This window comes from Rhinolophus sinicus, linkage group LG12 (assembly GCF_036562045.2).
Source record: "Rhinolophus sinicus isolate RSC01 linkage group LG12, ASM3656204v1, whole genome shotgun sequence".
Lineage (NCBI taxonomy): Eukaryota > Metazoa > Chordata > Mammalia > Chiroptera > Rhinolophidae > Rhinolophus > Rhinolophus sinicus.
In genome coordinates, this window is record NC_133761.1 from 68,204,608 (window position 1) to 68,222,985 (window position 18,378).

General features: G+C 54.5%; 1 protein-coding gene across 1 annotated transcript in view; it reads left to right on the plus strand.

Moving 5' to 3' along the window:
- The window catches only part of PPP1R12B (protein phosphatase 1 regulatory subunit 12B), a 102,341-nt gene that overhangs the window by 41,409 nt on the left and 42,554 nt on the right, over window positions 1-18,378 (plus strand). The window contains 6 exon segments of the mRNA XM_074317136.1: window positions 1,250-1,432; window positions 10,664-10,754; window positions 11,532-11,735; window positions 13,440-13,608; window positions 13,691-13,803; window positions 14,716-14,757. Coding sequence (XP_074173237.1) covers window positions 1,250-1,432; window positions 10,664-10,754; window positions 11,532-11,735; window positions 13,440-13,608; window positions 13,691-13,803; window positions 14,716-14,757 — 802 coding nt within the window.

Below are 18,378 nucleotides of genomic sequence, written 5' to 3' on the forward strand. Positions count from 1 at the left end.
TATGCCGCGTTTCAAAATGTCTGTAATTTAATAAAATAAAATCCTTGGCATTTCTATAGCCTAAGAAATTGCAGAGAGACGAGAGCATGTTATTAACCTGAAAAGAATTTCAGGTGAGCTTTTGATAAGTGTAACTTTTTTATAGCTTTGTGTCGTCCAATTTTATTAGTACTTCCATAGACATCTTGTAAGTCTGAGGAATTGTTTGCCTTCATTTTTAAAAATTAAAACGTGAATATAAATTTCACCATTTTTTGGGGTCATTAATCACTGCTGGAGAAGTGGCGTGTTCTTTGGATGGCACTTCAGGACTGTTCTATTTTTATATTTGCATGTAAGTACCATGTTTAGGTTTTCCTGATCGGGTTGTTTGTTTCAAGTTCATTCTAATGATGTGATAATTTGAAAGTGAGCTTCTAGTTCTTTGTATGCATTTTTGGTCATTGTGAATAGGTGAAAAAATGAGGTTTTTAGCGTTCTTTTTGAGCGTTGCTCTTCCCATGTCTGTGAGTGTCAATTTTGGGTCTCTGTTACCCCAGCAACAAGCTGTGACATCACAAATGATAGCTTTCTGGGTGGAGAGCCAATGGTGGCTCTCAACTCTTTGTGGAGAAACAAAGATCTTGTTTTCATGTAACTGACTTTAATTACACAGCTTGCTGTTGGGAAGTCAGTAGTTAGGGTTTTTGTTTCAGTTTCTCGTGTGCAGTTGTGAACACAGACAATGAGGCATCTGGTCAAAGGGCTGCCCCTGAGGCTGTAGAATGTCCAGCCAGGACCTGCACCGTCCACAGGCAGGGCCCCGTCCAGGCTGAGGGCCGCCACGCAGCCTCACTGCCGAGCATTAGGGGGCAGGTGGGGGCAGGTGGGGACGAGTGGCGTAAGTGATTCGGTGTCATTTTCGTGTGTGGAGCACCTGCCTCTGTGTGTGTGTGGGGGGCCCAGATGGTGGCCAGCCACCATTACAGCAGCATGTCACCTCCTTGCCTTGTGCCATAGCTAGTTTAAAACAAAATTTAATCTCAGGAAAAGAATAATTTTATAAAACATAGCTCCTCGGGCAGAGGTATCTGACTGAACGTGCAATCGTACTGTTCAAAGATTGAAGAGCTCAGAATTAAACAAGCAGCAAGCAACCAAACCTATAGGTTCTCTAGGTCAGCGTGTCGCGAGCTGTCTGGGTCTGAGCAGTGCTTAGTCGTGTGGCTTGCCTGACTTCCCTCTTTCTGCTGTGTCTTCTTCATTTCAGGACTCCTTACAAGTCCCAGGCCGACTCCACAGCGGAGAGAACAGCAGACAGCTCCTGTCTCAGCACCCCTCTGTGTGTGATCACCAACCGCCCCCCGCCCAGCACTGCTAATGGGGTCACAGCCGCCACTCAGCTGTCCAGTGCTGTGCCGGACTCGTCCTTGGAAGGCAGAGAGAGACGGAGGTGCGTCCTCTGGTGGGCTCCTTGGAGGCGGGAGATGAAGAACTGCTGTGAAGTCTTTTCCTTAATCTCAAATGCGTTTATGAAATTAGATCTCATGTTACAGTTTGGGTTTTGTATTTTGCCTCTGGGAGACTTTGGTGGAGACCTTACTTGTCTCTGGTTATTTACCAAAGATCCCTGCTCTGCCGTGGAGACGGGCAAAGGTTTCTGTTTGTCTTGTGAGAAGTGGTGTCGTGTGGCCTCGCCACTTGGTGGTGGGTCCTCTGCTTTGTTCCCGGCAGCCTACGATGATTTCTCTGGCAGCAAAGAGAAGCAGTAACATGGTAAAGGGCTCAGAGAAATAGAGTGAGGATATCAAGTTTTAATGAATTTGAGACGAATACCAGAAAAGGAACTGAAAACGTGGTGCTCTGGTAGCTGCGTAACGACTGGCTGTTCTGCGGTGTCTCTCATTTAGAGAGAGATTCCAAGAGCAGTCGTGGATTGACGCAGGCGAGACTTAAGAAGCTGAGAGGAACTTTTTGATGGTCAGGATTCCGAGACCTTGGAAGGTGTGACCAAGGAGAATTGGGCCATTTCTCCCCGTTGACGAAGTGTGAGAAGCTGGAGGCAGTCCAAGGCTGGGGACCACTGTCCCTTCTTTCAGACTAGAGAGAGAGGGGAAATCTTACCCAAATTTAGCTCTCAGTTTGACTTCATTTTGTTCTAAACATCCAGAAGGAGATTTTATTTTGTGGGTGTGTGTGTGTGTGTAGTAAGTCAGAGAATCCTGCCATCAGACGTTTGCTCTAAAACATGCATCATGAGAGGAGATGGGAGGGAGATGTTAAGTGGGGTGAGAAGTAGTGTTTTGCCCCTTCTTTCCTTCCATCCTTTGTGTCATCTCTTTGCATAAAATTGAAGAAATCCCACTCTTGGGCTACAGGTCACAGAGCCAACAGCTGTCATCCCTCCACTGGCTTCCAGCCAGGAGAGTGTCAATAAACGGACCTTCGGTCTGTACTGCTTATGTAATGCTTGTGCTCAGTTGTCACTTAGATGTCATCTAGGAGGGACAAGCAGAGCAATCTTTCATTGGCTGGAAAATCTCCCTTGAAAAATCCTTCTGAGCTGAGACAAGTAAAATGGGTGAAACCCATCATTCGGATCATTGGCTGTGAAATGGGGAATCGGGCTCTTTGTCGGACTGCGTTGTAGACACCGTCTGCATGAACCGTTATTTAGAGAAACCCGGAGACACAGTGACTGTCTCCTGGGAATTTTATAACCTGTCATCAGTAAGCTAGCAGCTGCTACAGACTGAGTTTCTTACAGATGTTCTATTCTGGCCACAGTTATTTACTGAGTTCCTGCGATATACCCCATGTTACAACTAGGGCCTGTCTCCTCGAGGAGCCGCAGGTGGAAGAATAGAAGGATTAAATCAAGATGTTAATGTTTACAATGTGAGTGTGGTGTGTCAAGGCCAGAGCTCACGATAGCAGAGAGACGTTCGATTTATTAGATAATAAATAATGTTCATTAGACAGTAAATTAAATAAGCAGATGGCACAAGACGAATAAGCAGGACCTTAGCTAAGGAGCTGTTGGACTCAGTCACCTGACACGCACGGTGCTAGCGCTCATTCTTTTCAAAATATGTACCGAGCACCTGCCGTCACCAAGTGCTATGATTGGCCCGGACGATACAGCAGTGAGCGCACAGTGAGACCTGGGCCCGAGTGGACTGTGTGCTGGGGACGAGGGAAGGCGGAGGTGCTGTGCCGTGTGTCCTGGAGGGGAGAGGACAGCTCCTGACGGGTGCTCCCACCCAGGTCTGCGGGTCACGTGGACACCAGGTGGAGAGACGGCCTGAGCGTCCAGCCAAGCACCACGGCAAACGTGCTCGGCCCTGTGACAAAGCTGTGGGGAGGCCGAGTGTGGACATGCAGGCTGGGGCGTGGGCACGTCACGCGGTCCTGCCGATGGGCTGGGAGCCCCGGGGGCCTGGAAGAGGGTCCTGAACAGCCATGTAAGACACACTCGTGCCGCCTGATTCCCCCACTCCAGGTGCCCAGGGAGTAGCTCCGGCGTCCTCACAGGTACGTGCGGCCAGCAGCAGCCCCACTGCAGAACATTCAGCACCGAACAAGGAAATCCTGAACCTTACCTAGCACCTCACCCAATCCAAACGGGGCCGAGCAGTGGGACACAATGACTGGAGCTGCCCTGAAAAGGTGCCTCGCAGCGAACTGTGTGGGGACAGGCGGCGCTACTTCAGGGAACGAGGCATTCCAAGGCCGAGCTCAGGGTGCCTGAGCTGGAGAAGCAGGGCCGTGTCCAGAGTGGCGTGGGTGTAAATGAGGGGAAAGGCAGTCTGTGCCAAGTGAACTGTGACAGGGTGGCTCACTCAGAAGCCACCTAGGAACACGTCTCCTCCGGCCGGAAAGTGGGGTGTGCGGATGGTTAGAATTTGCAGCATTTTCCTAATTTCTGTGTCATGGAATAGACTTGTTTCTTTCCACAGACACCCCAGCCTGGTACTGCACTGGGTGTGCTTTAGAAATGGTGTACCTGGAGATCTAGGTAGGAGCCGACCGTGCAGAGTTCTGTCTGCCGCACGACGGGCTCTGTCCTCCGGGCTGTGAAATACCGCAGGGCTTTGGCTGGGGAATGAATCATCAAATAAAACGTGTCATTCAAGCAATTACACAATTGAAGCCATTTAGTTTCTCCCTCTAGACCAGGGGTGTCCAAACTTTTTTCAACGGTTTTCACCAAGGGCCATATGTGCTAAAATACACAAACAGCCAGGCCACTCACTCGAGGTGAAGTACGCATTGCCTCACCTGGTTTATTTAAGTAAACTAAATATATTTTTGGAATTTGCTGCGGGTCAATTAACAATGGATCATGGGCCGCAGTTGGCCCGTGGGCCACAGTTTGGACACCCCTGCTCTAGACAAACAAGCTGAAAGAAAAAAATCACGTTTTAAAACCCGCTGAATTTTCCTCTGAAAGAGTATGCTGGGCGCTAATTCTTCTCTGGGAGCTCCAGCTGTCTCGCTAATCTGCTCCTGTGGCCACGTTTTGACTCCTGCTGGGAACCGGATGGAGGCCTGAGCCCGCGTTCACAGGTCCAGTTGGAAGCAACTAGTGACCGGTGGGGAAATGAGTCTTCAAGACTCATTAGGCCCAGCAAGACCTAAGCAGCGCAAAGGTCACCTCAGAAGCGGGCTCCATCGGCAGCGTGATTGGAGCAGGGATGGCCTCCCCTTTCCGAGAGTTTTGTTCTGAGAGGCGCTAAGTGGGTGCACACATATCTACTGGCCAGCAACCAGCCTGAGCTGTCTACCCTGTGGTGACAGTTCTTACTGTCGGCCACAGATGTTAACCACACATGCACTGTGAAATGGACAGAGCTAGAAACAAAAGGACCCATTGTGATACCAGCTGTTGACATGGGAATGTCAACACTAGATTTTTCCAGGGTATGTGTTATGGGTGACTTTTTTCCCTGCGTTTTCCAAAGTTCCAGCAGTGATAAAGTATTACCGTTATAATGGGGGACTGGGGCAGGAAAGCTGAAAGACAAGTGACTCAGGGGCCAGCAGTCTCGTGCTGTAAGTCTGTGGAAATGACGTCACTGAGGAGCAAACAGCAGTTGAGAGTCGAGATTTGTAGGCTTCTGGATGGTTTATGATTTTGCCACATAAGCTCAGGGTGGGACTCCCAAAGCAGTTACTACTCTTAAGAAGGGCACGGTCTTGGGTTTACAAAGTTCCTTTTTTTCTTTTTCCTTCCTGAAAAGCTCAGTGTACGTAAATGTATTCTGTTTGCACGATGGACCGGAATAGGAGTTAAGCTCCCTGGGTTACAGGTGGGAGCACGGAGGCCCTCAGAGGGGGGTGACTGGCCCAGGGTCACACCTTGAGTCGGGCACCGTGGGGACCGTCCCCCGTGCCTCCTCTTCCTGCTCAGTGAACTCACCAACCATTTCTCCTCTGAGATTGAAGAGTAAAGGTTTTGGTGCGCGGCCCGAGGTCTGAATGTGGAGCTCAGTGCGCTGTCCTCATCCCCAGGCAGGTGAGTCCTGCTGTCCAGCCGAGCCCGGGGGCTCCTGGGGGCTCCACAGACCGGCGGGGACAGTGGCTTGTGAAGGGCCTTCAGTGGGAGGGACGGTGAGTGGCCACAGTTGGCACGCGCTCTGCAGGGTTACCGGGCCTCACGGCAGCTGTCACAGTGTCCTGGTTGGGCTCCTTTTCCAAAGCTCCAAGTTTTCCTTAGCAACATGTCAACAGTGCCTTCAGCTAATATTAGAGCCCGATAGTGTCGGCCTCTGGTCTCTGGCTCTGCTCTGCCCTGAATTTTACATCTTCCATTTCATGGGTGCCCTTTCTTGCCTTCACGGAAATGGCTAAAACAGTTTTTCTCTGCAAGAAGCTAAATTCTTTTCTTTCCCCAAATAGGTGAGGATACGGTCAGTGGTCAGTACGGGCTTGGCGACCTTCTTGGTGCCCGAGGTGGGGGTGGGGTCTCTGTTCCTGCTAATAGGACCTGCTCATGTTCCTGCTAATTGGCCACGTCCTTGGGATGTTAGAAGTTTAACCCTAGGAATTAAACTCTGAGTCATGGTGTTTACAAGTCACTTGACGCATCTCTCTGCCTCCAAGCGAAAGACAGGCAGTGGCCACGCATGAAGGACTCTAGAACACAGACCTCGCAGGCTGCTCCGGCCTCCCTCCGTTTTGTTGTCAAATGAGCATTTTCTGTCCCTGTCAGGACTGCAGTGCGGCTGCGCTGGCCGAGGTTTGCCATGAAGAGGTCTCTGTCTGCCTGCCTTCCGTGAATCTCGGGCAGGGAGCCAGGGGCGTAGGGAGCCAGGGGCGTGGGGAGCCGTGGGTCCAGTTTCTGCTGCTGTGGTTCGAGAGGGCTCTGCTGCTTAGATGACAGTCCTACTGGCTTATTCATGTGGTTCCTTTCCTGCCCTTGTCAGCGAGGTCAGAGCCCCGTCGTCTGGTCGCCAGTACACTCATGCCAGCAGTGTAGGGGTTGTTGACTCCAGGATGGACAGTTTTCGTACCTGAACTCAGGACGTCTTGTCATTGGTGCACATTGTGTGAATTCGGTCGTACGGTTCATTGTGTTACTTCCACTGAGTTGTGTGCCTTGTCTAAATAAAGTCCAAAGGATCCCTTTCAATGACTACTGAGTTAAGTGACAAGGCAGTAAGAGGCTGTGCGCCGGGCACAGCTTTTTCCTCTCCGAGTGGTGAGGCGGTGACGGCCAGGTTCACCCGGTGAGAGTGACGCTGTGTCTGCATTTAGACACAGGACATGGGGTGATGCTGACGCACATGGGCTTTCTTCTGGGGGTGATGCAAATGTTTTAAAATTAATTGTGGTTACAATTACGTAAGTCTGTGAGTATACTAAAAACCAGTGAATGGTCCACTTAAATGGTATGTGAATTATATCTCAATAAAGTGGTGTAAAAACAGCTCAGCAGTTCTGGGACCGGAGACCTGGATGACACCTGCTAAGTTACTGCAGTGAGATTTCAGGTCTTGAATTAAGGTCGATGACCTTTTGCCTGTATTTCTGTTGCTAAACATGGCTACTGAGACAGGAACCCACTTCATTTTCCAGAGACAGTGGCATTTGTGACACAGTTGCTCAGCACACCCCTTAATACTTCAGGAGTAGGGGTTTAAAAAGGGTCCCCTCCCCCAGGACACACGCGTTCCAGAGGAAGGTCGAGAACCCTCCTGTTTCCACAGCCGCTGCTGCCCAGCTCCCAGCCGCGTCCCAGCGGAGCCAGCAGTCACCCAACACCTGCTCCTCAGCGGCCTTGTCAGACACCTTTTTACAGTTAATCTCCTTCTGATAAGGCGGTTCTTTGCTCAGAGCTGCGAGTATTCCTGACACGTGGGACAAACCAACATTTTGTGCCCTCATTCAACACCCTCCTGCCAGTCGACTTTCCCAGGGTAGAAGATGGTCGCTTGTAACAGTCCCGGAAAGCCAGCGCTGTGTTTCCTGGGGAAGATCAACCAGAAGGGTGGCCACCTGGTGGTTGAAAATTGAGCTTCTGGGAAGCTGCTGCCAGGTGTGTTGCAAGGTGTGGCTGAGAAGGCGTGACCCAGCCCCTGGAACGATCTGACCTGGCGGTGACTTCTTGTTCCTGGTTCTATGGAAATCGGAGGCCCTGGAAGTTGGTCTCTGCTCTGGGGAGTCAAAGCAGCTTCTGCGTGTAGGACGGAAGGGCGTGCTGAGCTGAGGCCCCGGGCAGTGCCAGGCACGGAGCCAAGCAGTGGCCCCAGCAGGTGAACCGTCTGCTTGACAGCGCTGATGTCCGAGGGCGGGCGTGTTGGTTGCAGGTGGTGTTTGGGGAAGAGGGTCTGGGAGGCGGGGAGGAGGCGGACGGCACAACCCAGCGCCGCTGTTGAGAGCAGCCCGTGTGGAGCTTTCCTGGGGCTTCTGCGTGTTCCTGACGCCCTCAAGCACGCGCACTGACTTGAGCCCGCCCAAGAGGTGGGGGGCAGAGGGCCGCTGAGAGTTTCGAGAATAGAAACGTGAGTTCCTTTTAGGAGGCGCTGGTACCGGTCATGTCGGATGGTCGTCATTCTTTATGTCTCTCCTTTTGCGGATTATGTGTTTTAAGTAAGTAAAGCAGAAAGAACTGCCGGACATGCAGGGCAGCGACAGAAGCTGGTTCGGGTAGGCGCAGAGGCAGACCCTGCTCCCCGGCTGGCCTTCGAGCAGGACTCATCAGTGAAGGGACTAGTTCGCGGCCAGCTGTCAGCTGTCAGCTTGCTGATTGAGTCTTCACGGAGGTGACTCCCGCGCACGGAAACGGTGCGTTTCCTCGCCGCGCCTGGGTGCGCAGAGGCCGAGTTTCCAGACCGAACTGCAAACCTGCCGCCGGCCGCCGTTCCAGCCCCGCAGAGACGTGCGAGGCCTCTCAACGCTCTGCCGACGTCCTCGCTCCGTGTTGTGTGTCTTCGGTAACCGTGTCACGACCACCCGGGTTCTGTCTTCTGTCACCGTGTCACTCCGCAGCCACGTAGAAAGCCTGGGCGTCTCCTCACCGTGGTCACGTTCGTGCCCTTTCTGGGCCGCGCGGAGGCTTCTTTCTGGAATGGCCCGTCACCTCTGCTGACCGTTCATACCGCGGGAAGCCCTCCGCCAGCTGCAGGCTGAGCCAGGACCCCCTCACACGCCCCTGCAGCACTGTCTCAGGGCGGGGAGACTCCTGAGCTTCCCAAAGGTGCTTCACACCTGGCCAGTGCTGGATGAGCTGCTGAAAGAAAGGTTTCCGCGAAAACACGCCCTTGCAGTAACGCCCCTGTGTCCAGCAGGTGGCAGCAGAGGCCCGTCGGGCCCCCGGGCGCCGCAGGTCGCCGGGGAGCGCACCTGCCCTCCCAGGGGGTCTCGATGGGCAGAGTGCAGGGGCGCTTAGTGGCCTTACGCTCCGTGCTCCTCACGTGAGGGCAGCGGCCTAAGGGGAAGACGCCCCGGGGTCACAAGGCAGGAGACCCAGCTTACTCCTCGGCGGGTGAGCGAGCGCACAGTAGGCCTTCCCAGGCAGGCAGGCCGCTGAGTGACGCGCTCTGGCGGAGGGCATTGTGGCCCCCGATGGCCAGGCTCCTCAGTGACGTCCCCCTGGACCTGGAGCTCCGCAGCACTCGGTGGTTCTGGCGGCCGTTCTGGCCGCTGACCTCTGCTCCCCTCCGTCTGCTCTCTCCTCGGGGCTCTTCCACCCCCATGGCCTCCGCCCCGCGTGGGAACCCAGGACAGGCCCACCTTCCGGGTGCCAGCACAGCTACAGCCGTTCTGGTCGTCTTTCTCTCCGTCTCTTCATCTGTTTAAAGTGTCATTGCAGGTGTGAACTTCTCTAAGTGCCCTCGCCTCTCTGCAGAAAGAGGGCACAAGCAAACAGGCCACCCCACGCCCTTCCCTGTGACCTTGAAAAGGCAGGAGAGCGCCGCCTGTTTGTTCTCATGTGTTGTTTTAAATCTCCGTCAGTGTCCGGCATAAGTGTCGTCCAGTTGAGGAACTTGGTCATCAAACTGGAAGCCTTCCCACCACGCGTGACACCCGTCACCAAGTCTCGCCTTCCGTTCCCTTAGGAGCGTGGATCCCAGCCTCCCCCTCCGTCTGCTCTGCCCGCTCTTAACTCAGCCTCCTGAGTGGGTCATAAACAAATGAGCGGTAGTTGGGGCCAAGTCGTGCAGGCCGGGACGACTCTGTATCCCCCCCCGGACCCACCTGACAGGCGAGGCTCAGGCTAAATGCTGTGATGTGATGATGAAGGGCTTCCAGGTGGTGGCCAGCACGGGTGGAATGTAAGGGCTTTTATTTCACTGGACCTTAAGCAATTCTGATTATAATAGAAACCACAGTGGCGAAGCTGGCTCGCGGGCCAAGCAGCAGTCATAGCCTTCATTTTAGTGGGAATGAAAACTTCAGTCTGCTCCCTCAATAGTGCATTTTAAGGCTTTTTTTTGTAATTAAAAGAAAACTCTCCTTAGGCTGCGGCTGGGGGAGGTTGGCTACAAATAGGGCATGAGAGAATTGGGGGGGCACTGTTTGTGGTGACAGTTATGAGACTACACTTGTCACAACTCAGGGACCTGCCTTTAAAAGAGGGCAGATGCAACATGTGGAAATTATGCCTCAGGAAACCTACTGTCAACCAGTGCCACTGAGTCTGAATTAAAGGAATGTGGGTCACCTGGAAAGTGGGGTGATGGACGGGAAGTTCACTTCAATCTAGGTCTTTGGAGGAGTTCTTCCATTCTGGACCTTTCCCTTCTTATTCTGGGCCCCAGGAAAGTCCAGGAACCCCTGAGACTGGTACCAAAATTCTGTTAACACGTTGCGTGCGGATCACGAGAATCTTCACAAGGGATTTAAACCCTGCTGTACGCAACGTGTTAAACATGCTTTTCTGGGAAGATTACCATTTACTCAGCGAAAAGTAGCTGATGTTCAGTGAAGGTTAAAGTCACAGGTTTGGCAGGGTCTTCCTGCTGCCTCAAGCCCCTTCTTCCCTGCATGGTCCTCGGTGTCCACAGCCCTCTGCTCACACGGGTCCGCCCCTGACGCTTTGCAGACCCGTGTGGGGTGCTTACATTTCGCCGACAGCATTGCTCTCATTTCCGTCCTGCCTGTGGCCATTCCTCGGGTGGACAAGTCACCTGGTCATCCCTCAAGGAGGCCTCACTCCTGGTCACTTCCTTCTCAGCAGGTCATATCTGACTCCTGTTCGGGACGAGGAGGCAGAGTCTTTACGGAAGGCACGCTCCCGACAAGCTCGGCAGACCCGGAGGTCAACGCAAGTGAGTGTGACGCCCTTTTACGTCGTTTTGTCTGTCTGCCTTTCTGTTGGGGGAAGAGATGAAAAATAGTGAACTGAGTGCCTTGTTCCCACCCCTGAACAACAAGCTTCCTTCTGTGGTAAGTCTCAGCCTGCACACTGTCGAACGAGGTCGCAGGGCCCCGGCCGCTCCCACTCCTGTCCTCCAGGCTCAGGGCGCGTTTATCCCCTTCCTGCCCAGGACGGGTCACTCCTCTTGTGCTCAAGAATCCCTAGAGAGGACAGTTTGGCAGCTCCTCAAAATGTCCAGCAGTCCTAACCTTAGTGGCACTCGAGAAATGAAAACGCACGTCCCACAGCAGCTTGTGCACAGCTGTTTACAGCTGCCTCGGTCACGGTGGCCACGTGGAGGCAGCTGTGAACTGGTGCCTGGTAGACACTTGGCTGTCCACACAGAGGGCACTCACGGGCGTAGTGAGGAGTGGCACGCTGATGGTCACTGAGGCAGCCCGGGGAGCGCCCAGGGAGGCAGCAGGGCGGTGAGGTCAGAGGCAGGTGAGCAGGCCTGCACGGTGGCCGGTCTCTGGGCCTCCTCCTGGGGAAGCCACAGCATTGTGTGGGGAGTGGGTGTAGACCCACCCGGCCTGGGTTCTTTGCACACTCGGGAGTTTATTTTAGCTTGAAATGGCCTCATGTTGAGAGCTTCATTAGGAATTCGATGCTGTTAGATGTTTTAGGGAGAGTCCCTGCTTCTTCCACGGTCAGAGTGGACTGTCTCTGACTTGTGATATCTTCCCAGGGTGTCACCCTAACAGACCTGCAAGAAGTGGAGAAGACTTTCAGCCGGTCGCGGGCCGAGCGACAAGCCCAGGAGCAGCCGGGCCAGAAGCCTGCGGGCCCTGGAGGCCTGGAGGGGCGTACCGAGGAGCAGGGGCCCTGCCCAGCGCCCGCCAAGGAGGCCGAGGAGGGCCGCCAGCCCTGGGGCCGCAGTCTGGATGAGGAGGTGAGCTCCCGGGGGTGGCGCGTCCTGTGCTGAAGCGGGCGGCGGGGGGCGGTCTTGTCCTCTGCTGATTCGGCTGCCCTGCTCCCCAGTGCACGACCTGCAGGAAACTTCACATCTGCCTTTAGTCAGCAGAGCTGGGAGGCTGAAGGGACTCAGAGACCATCACCCACTCAGTGCTCATTCTGTCCTCTGGGAGTTGACTAAGGATTTCTTTTTCTGGTTTTGCTGAGATAAAATTGACATCACACTGTGTTTAGGAGCATGCGGGGATTCGATGTGTATACAGTATGTGTGTGAAATGGTCGCCACAATAAGCTTAACTAAATGTCACTTAGGTTGATTTATTCCTTAGCTAGAGGATCGATGTCTTTCTAGTCTAAAAAGAGAGTTTGTAGTATAAAAAAACACAGAAATATAAGCATTTGCTGCATGTCTACACCAGGCATCCCCTTAACCATGGCAGAACCGCCCTCCCAGGTGGCTGTCACCACTCCTGCTGTACAAACGTCAGAGGGACGCAAGCCGCAGACGTGACATAGCCTGCCCAGCACTTCAGGCGGCCAAGCAAGGCTGTGGGCTCGGCCTGTTGACTGTTCACTAGCGTGCTCTCCAAACTGCAGCAAACCTGGGAGCTTGCAAAGCACCCTGCATCCCATGCCACACACAGATGCCACTCTCGGGGTGGACATGTGACTAATGTACCGCTGGTGGCCAGAGCTGTGGGTTACATGTAGGGTAGGCATAACTCTTGCTTCACCTCTGATGGTTCCACTGACACCGCATGGCTCCTCTCAGTCTCCGAAGCGGCCCAGCTGGGATGGTCAGTTTTCCTTGTTGCTCTGACTCTAGTGGCCAGGCTGTATCAACTAGCTGAGCTGATGCTTGTTACCAGCTCACTGAGTGCTTACTGGGGCCACTGTGCTAAGCACCCAGCCTGCATTGTCTCCCTGGGGCCTCACAACCTTCTGAGAAAGACTCACCCCGGCTTTACACATGGGGAAGCTGAGACCAGCAAGTGCTGAAGCTCAAATTTGGACCAGGTTCTGTCTGACACCAAAACTGACTCTGTTTTAGTGCTTCTGCCCTTATCACTTATAAGCAAAATGCAATCTCAGCAGGTAGTAAGAATTTCTGTCTCTGCATCTTCAGTAAACCAAGTTAAGACTTATTGTCAGGTTCTCTGTCCTAACTCTCAGGGGGAAGAAAACATTCACAGGGGAAATGGGAGCTCTTCGAGGGTTCCGATAAGCCCGTTGGGGCAAGTCGGAGAGCTCAGAAATGGGCAGAATGCTCAGATTTGGTCTGTGTTGTCAGATAAGTCTGTTGTTTTTCATGTCCCTGAGCTTTCTGCTTTCCTATGTAAGCTTTGCCTTTTAACTCTCCATCTTAAAAAGTCATCATCATCTTTCCTATTTTCATTCCAAAATCAAAGGAATTTTTATCAATGAGGTCAGGGATAATTTTCCTGGTGTCATCAGAATACGAGCGCAGAAGCTGCTTCCCCTTTGGCTGGCTGACTGGCTGGCTGACCGACCATTTGACTGACTGACTGTCTGACTGACTGGCTGGCTTTAGTCCAGCTCAGGACTGAGCACTTAACTGCTAATAAGCCTCTTGATGCAGAAAAGGCCCATTTCAGTAAGCCTGCGGTGCTGTCCTCTGCTGGATGTGACCCCTCCAACCTCGCCTGTGCCTTCCTTCCAGCCTGTGCATCGTCACCTGAGGTGTCCAGCTCAGCCAGACAAACCCACGACACCAGTGTCCCCTTCCACACCAAGACCCTCTGTCTCTGCCTGCTCCCACCTGCTGCAGCCGAGCAGATCACCAGCCCCCGATTCTGAGACCTCGGAGGCGAAAGAAATGGACAGAAACGGTGTGTAGAGTTCCAGAAGCACAGCCCCCCCCCTGCCCCCCATGTGCCGATCGTAGTGTTCATGCTGCTTCTTCTCCAGCAGAGGGCGAGGAAGCCGACGTGGGCGACCCGTCTTCCAGCAGACTGTCGGTCCGCGAGCGGAGGCGGCCCAGGGAGCGCCGCAGGGGCACGGGCATCAACTTCTGGACAAAGGATGTGAGTGGCCGTCTGTGCTGGGGCGGCCTCGGAGCCTGGGCTGCCTCCGTTGTGTGGAGCTCACGGGGAGTCCCCCACGTGGCACGGGCTGCAGGTGTCAGGGGCACTGATGGGGCAGGGAAGGAGAACGACTGCTGTGGGGGGCCTGTCTGGGTGCTCCTACTGGGTGCCCAGGGCCCGGAGCACACCAGGCACATAGTAGGAGCTCAGGACGTGACTCGTGAGGAGGGGAATCTGACATCCAGCCACAGCAGCAAATGGGGATCAGCAGTACCCCCTTGTTCCCGGAAAGTCCCGCAGCCGCGTGCCCCCGTAAGCAGGGAGCCGAAAGTTTTAGCAGCGCCACCGGAAGTAACCACGTTCCTCTGACTCAGTTTCACTCTTTTGGGGTAAAAAAGGGAGGAATAATGTAAAACGGATTTCCCCGCTTTAAAGTCAAGTGCTCACTGGCTGCAAACACGCTTGTCACTTTACCTCATGCTCAGTCTACACCCCTGTCACCCAGCTCTGTCACTGTGTTTAAAAATCAAGTGGCCGGTGATCACAAGCCGCTGCTTCCAGCGACTCCTTTGAAAATTAGACAAGAAATGTCAGTAATTGTCACCTGTTAGAGACTGCGCTCGCGATAAAGTATTTCACTGTTGAGGACCAAACAGACTGCTGACGGAGATGAAATAAAGTGTGTTGGTCTTAAAGGTGCCCCTCCCCCAGCTGTGGTGCGGTTGACACTGTGACGGCAGGTGACATCCGAGCTGTCTGCATGTGCGGCTGTTGAAGCAGCAGCAGCAGCCACGTCCCTCGTCTGTCAGCCCCTGCGGCCCTGGGTGACAGGTTCAGGGTATGTAAGTGGCAGGCTGTCCCCATGGCTGTCAGGGATGTCTGACTGTGCCCTCTGGTTTCCTTCCTTTTCAGGAAGATGAAACTGATGGGTCTGAAGAGGTGACAGAAGCACTGGTAAGTGACAGGCCAGCGAGGCGTGTCCTTGGCTCGGCTTGCTCATGTGCACACAGTTTCAGTGGGAGAGAGAGCAGAGCGGGGCGGGTGGGGGCAGACGTGCTGTGTGCGGTGTGGCGGGTGGCAGCTGTGCCGCTGTCTGCCCTGCGCTGTGAGTGGGGCCGGGACGAGGCCCTCCGTTTCCCACACCCTGTGGTCTCCTGCACAGCTGCAGGGCCTGTCGGTCTGCTTTCTCCCTCTCGGGAGAGTGTCGCTGGGTTGTGTAAAGGACTTTGAAATCCTGGGAAGAAAGGGAAGGGCGACACGATTTCCCTGTAGACATCGTTGAAATTCATTTCTTCTGTTTGTGCACGTAGCTGGGAACATGTCGCCAGCACTTTTCTGCAGATAAGATTTAAGGCAGGGATGGCCCTGACGTGTGCTATCGATTACGTGATAGAGGGAAGACCAGCCATGAATGTCTGTAGTGGTGACACCAACACGTGATGCTGCGAAGGCTGGCAGTTTGCGTAATTCCCGCGTAAGCGTGGTTTTGTCAGATCCCGTCCCTGTGGCAAATCCATGAACCAGTGAGACTGGCCCTGAGTGTGGAGTGTGGGGTCTTTGCCTCTTCTTGGCGGATGTGCTTAAAGCCACGTGCTTAAAGCCACGTGCTCAGCTGGGTGCACCAGGTGTGTACGTCTCGGAGGTCTCAGCCTGCCCCTGGCTGGCTAAGGAGGCAGGTTGTTCACATCGTACCTGAAAACCCTTTGTACTGGGGAGTCTTCTGTGCCGATGGTGTCTGCACAAGGCTGGTTTCAGAGGTTCAGCATGCTGCCCACTGCTGGCCACCGGGCCGCCCACTCCTGCCCACATCATGGCCGGGGCCCCTTCTGATGTGTTTTGTCTGTTCAACTCTTGCCTCTGCTGTGTCACTAGATGCATCACTAGAGGGCACAAGTGGCCAGCAGACAGACGTTGGTGAAGAAGCAGAGTGGGGCTAAGGAGCGGCCAGTAGGCAGCGTGCTTTTGCCGTAGAGGGACTGTGAGGACCCGTCCACAGTAGTGAAGTTACTTGTCCCCCAGCTTTGGGGAATTTGGACATAACTGGGGTTAGGGACCTTGTTTTACAGTTAAGGAAACGGGCCCAGAGAAGTTCAGTATTCAGGGACGTGACGGCCTGCCAGGGGCTGCCCTGCGTCTCTGGGCCCGGGGGAAGCAGGCTTGGAGTCAGAGCTCACAACTGCTTGAGGGGAGTGACGTCTCTTGAAGAACAAGTTCAGAGCCTGCTCTGGCTGTGAGGGTTCAGTGGGTGGGACAGGGTGGGCGTCAGAAGCAGGGTGGTTGGAACAGGCCTTGCTGGGGTCTGAGCCTGGCCGGGGGGTGAGGTGGACCTGCGTGCTGCCTGTGGGCAGGGGAACAGCCGCTACAGAGACGCAGGCAGGAGCGTGCCTGGTGTGCTGAGGACACGCGTGTGGCAGGCAGGCCACCGTGACCCCAAGGGGCTCCAATCTGAATGAGTGGTAACCATTGTGAAGTCAGAGCCAAGAGTGAGTGACGACACTTTGGTTTCAGAGGGCGAGTCTTTCTCCTCCGACAACTTACTCTAAGGGGGTGTGGGTGGGCGTGGAGGCCCCAGTCAGGAGTCTGTGCTGATGGTCCCGGGAGGACTGACGGTGGCTGGGGCCAGCGGCGCCTGGGGACCAGTGTTGGGGGATCTGAAGTTGGAACCAGCAGGTTTGCAGCTGGACTGGTGGCTCATGAGGAAAACGGGGGTCAACGCTGACACCACAGCTCCTCCGTCAGGCGCCTGGAAGGACGGCGTTTTCGTGAACTGAGATGGAGAAGCGTGTGGGAGTAGACGTGGTGAGAGAGCAGGCGTTTGGTTTTGGGTTTAGGGTGTTAGATTTAATGTGCCTGACTGACGTCCACGTGGGAAGGGCAAGAGGCGTTAGAGGCGGGAGTCTGGAGCTCAGGTGGCAGGTCCACACTGAGGTCAGCAAATGCACAGAGGGCAGCTGAAGCGACGGACTGGATGAGATCACGACAGTGGGTGTAGGCCGAGACGCGGCCCCAGGACAGAGCCCTGGACACCCGAGCGAAGAGCCAGTGGGGTGCCGGCTGGTCCAAGTGCTCAGCTCTGAGAGTGTAAATGCAGCTTCCCTCTTTTCCCCAAACACAAATGAACCACACGCACACGGGCAGTAGGTCATTTTCTTGTTGTTTTCCTGTTTTTCTCAGCTTGTGTAGGCACACGCCCCATGAGGTCTGCTTAGCCTGGTGTGGGGGAGCCGGTGGCCCCCAGTGCCCTCTGACTGCCCCTCTGCAAACCCTGTCTTGGGCCTGGGAAGCCCCGGAGCTCGCCAGACCCCTGTCACAGCACGTCGCTCAGGACGCCCTGCATTGGCTCAGCCTGATTCCCGCAGCTCAGCTGCACGTAACAGGCTCCCTGGTGCTGTCGTGCCCTAAAGCCTGGTGAGCTCTGGTGGCTGGGAGGCCACGACGACAGAGAGTTTCAGAGCTGGAGGAGACCATTTCAGAGACAGCAGCTGCGGCCAGAGGCTGAGCACTGCCAGGGCACAGCTGTGTCCCGTCCGTGGCGGCTGCACGGCCCTCTGCTGGGTCTCGGCGTGGGCCGTGTGTCTTAGGTGACCAGCCGTGGGGACAAGCAGCGGCATGGACAGGTCAAGTGCACGGCCTGGAGCTGGACCCCCGGCAAAGGCTCAGCTCACCACCTGTCTGCGCTCCATCCGGGTCCCTCACCTGGGAAGTGGGGTGCCGTCCAGTGTTCTCTCGACAGTGTCAGGCGCAGTGACTTCATGCGTTTAATGGTCAAGGCGAGGCAGGTTGCACCAGCTGCTCGCCAGGTCCTGACAGCACCAAGAGCTGACCTTGGAGCTCTTCCGCTGACCTTAGACTCGTGTGACTGACGTTACTTATTAGTTGATCCATAAGGAATGGGTCACTTGGTGAATCAGACACATGGCCCAGGCCCCTCCAACATATGTTAGGGTCCCGAAAATGTGCCCACTGGGTCCTGAGAAGCAAATTTTAAAGGTGGGAGAGAAGAAGTGAGTGGAGAGGACGGAGCCCCGAGCCTGTGACCCAGTCAGGCTGCCTCCACTTCCCCCCATTTCTGTTTCTGTGCAGGTGTCCCAGCAGCTGCGGTGCCATGAGTTTTTACTATCCCCCCACACCCTCACTCTTCCTTTAAGTAAACACTAGCGCTTTTTCCTATGTGCTCTAATTTTGCACAACTTTGCTTCTGGCTGTTTGCTGCATCTTTCACCCCCTACCCCCCAGCAGTGTTTTTTAATCTTGTTTCATAATCTCACAGAGCCCCTTTGCTGGGGGCCCTGAGATTTTCTGTCCCCTCCCCCCGGGCTGGCTCTGCGCTGTTGTCCTTTTAGGTAAAGTCCCAGGACAGTTGCCTCCCGGCTCTCTGGGTCCCGATTGCCTAATATGGTAAGGTATGTCCTGACTAGACCGCCCTGAGATGGAGGGGGCAGGACGGTTAGAGACCAGGGAGGTGGTTAGAGACCAGGGAGGTGTGCTGTTATGCACCCAGTAAAATAACGTGTTTCACGGTGTTCCGTACAACAGAATCTTCTTTAAAGCAAGCCTCTCTTCCATTTAGTTGAG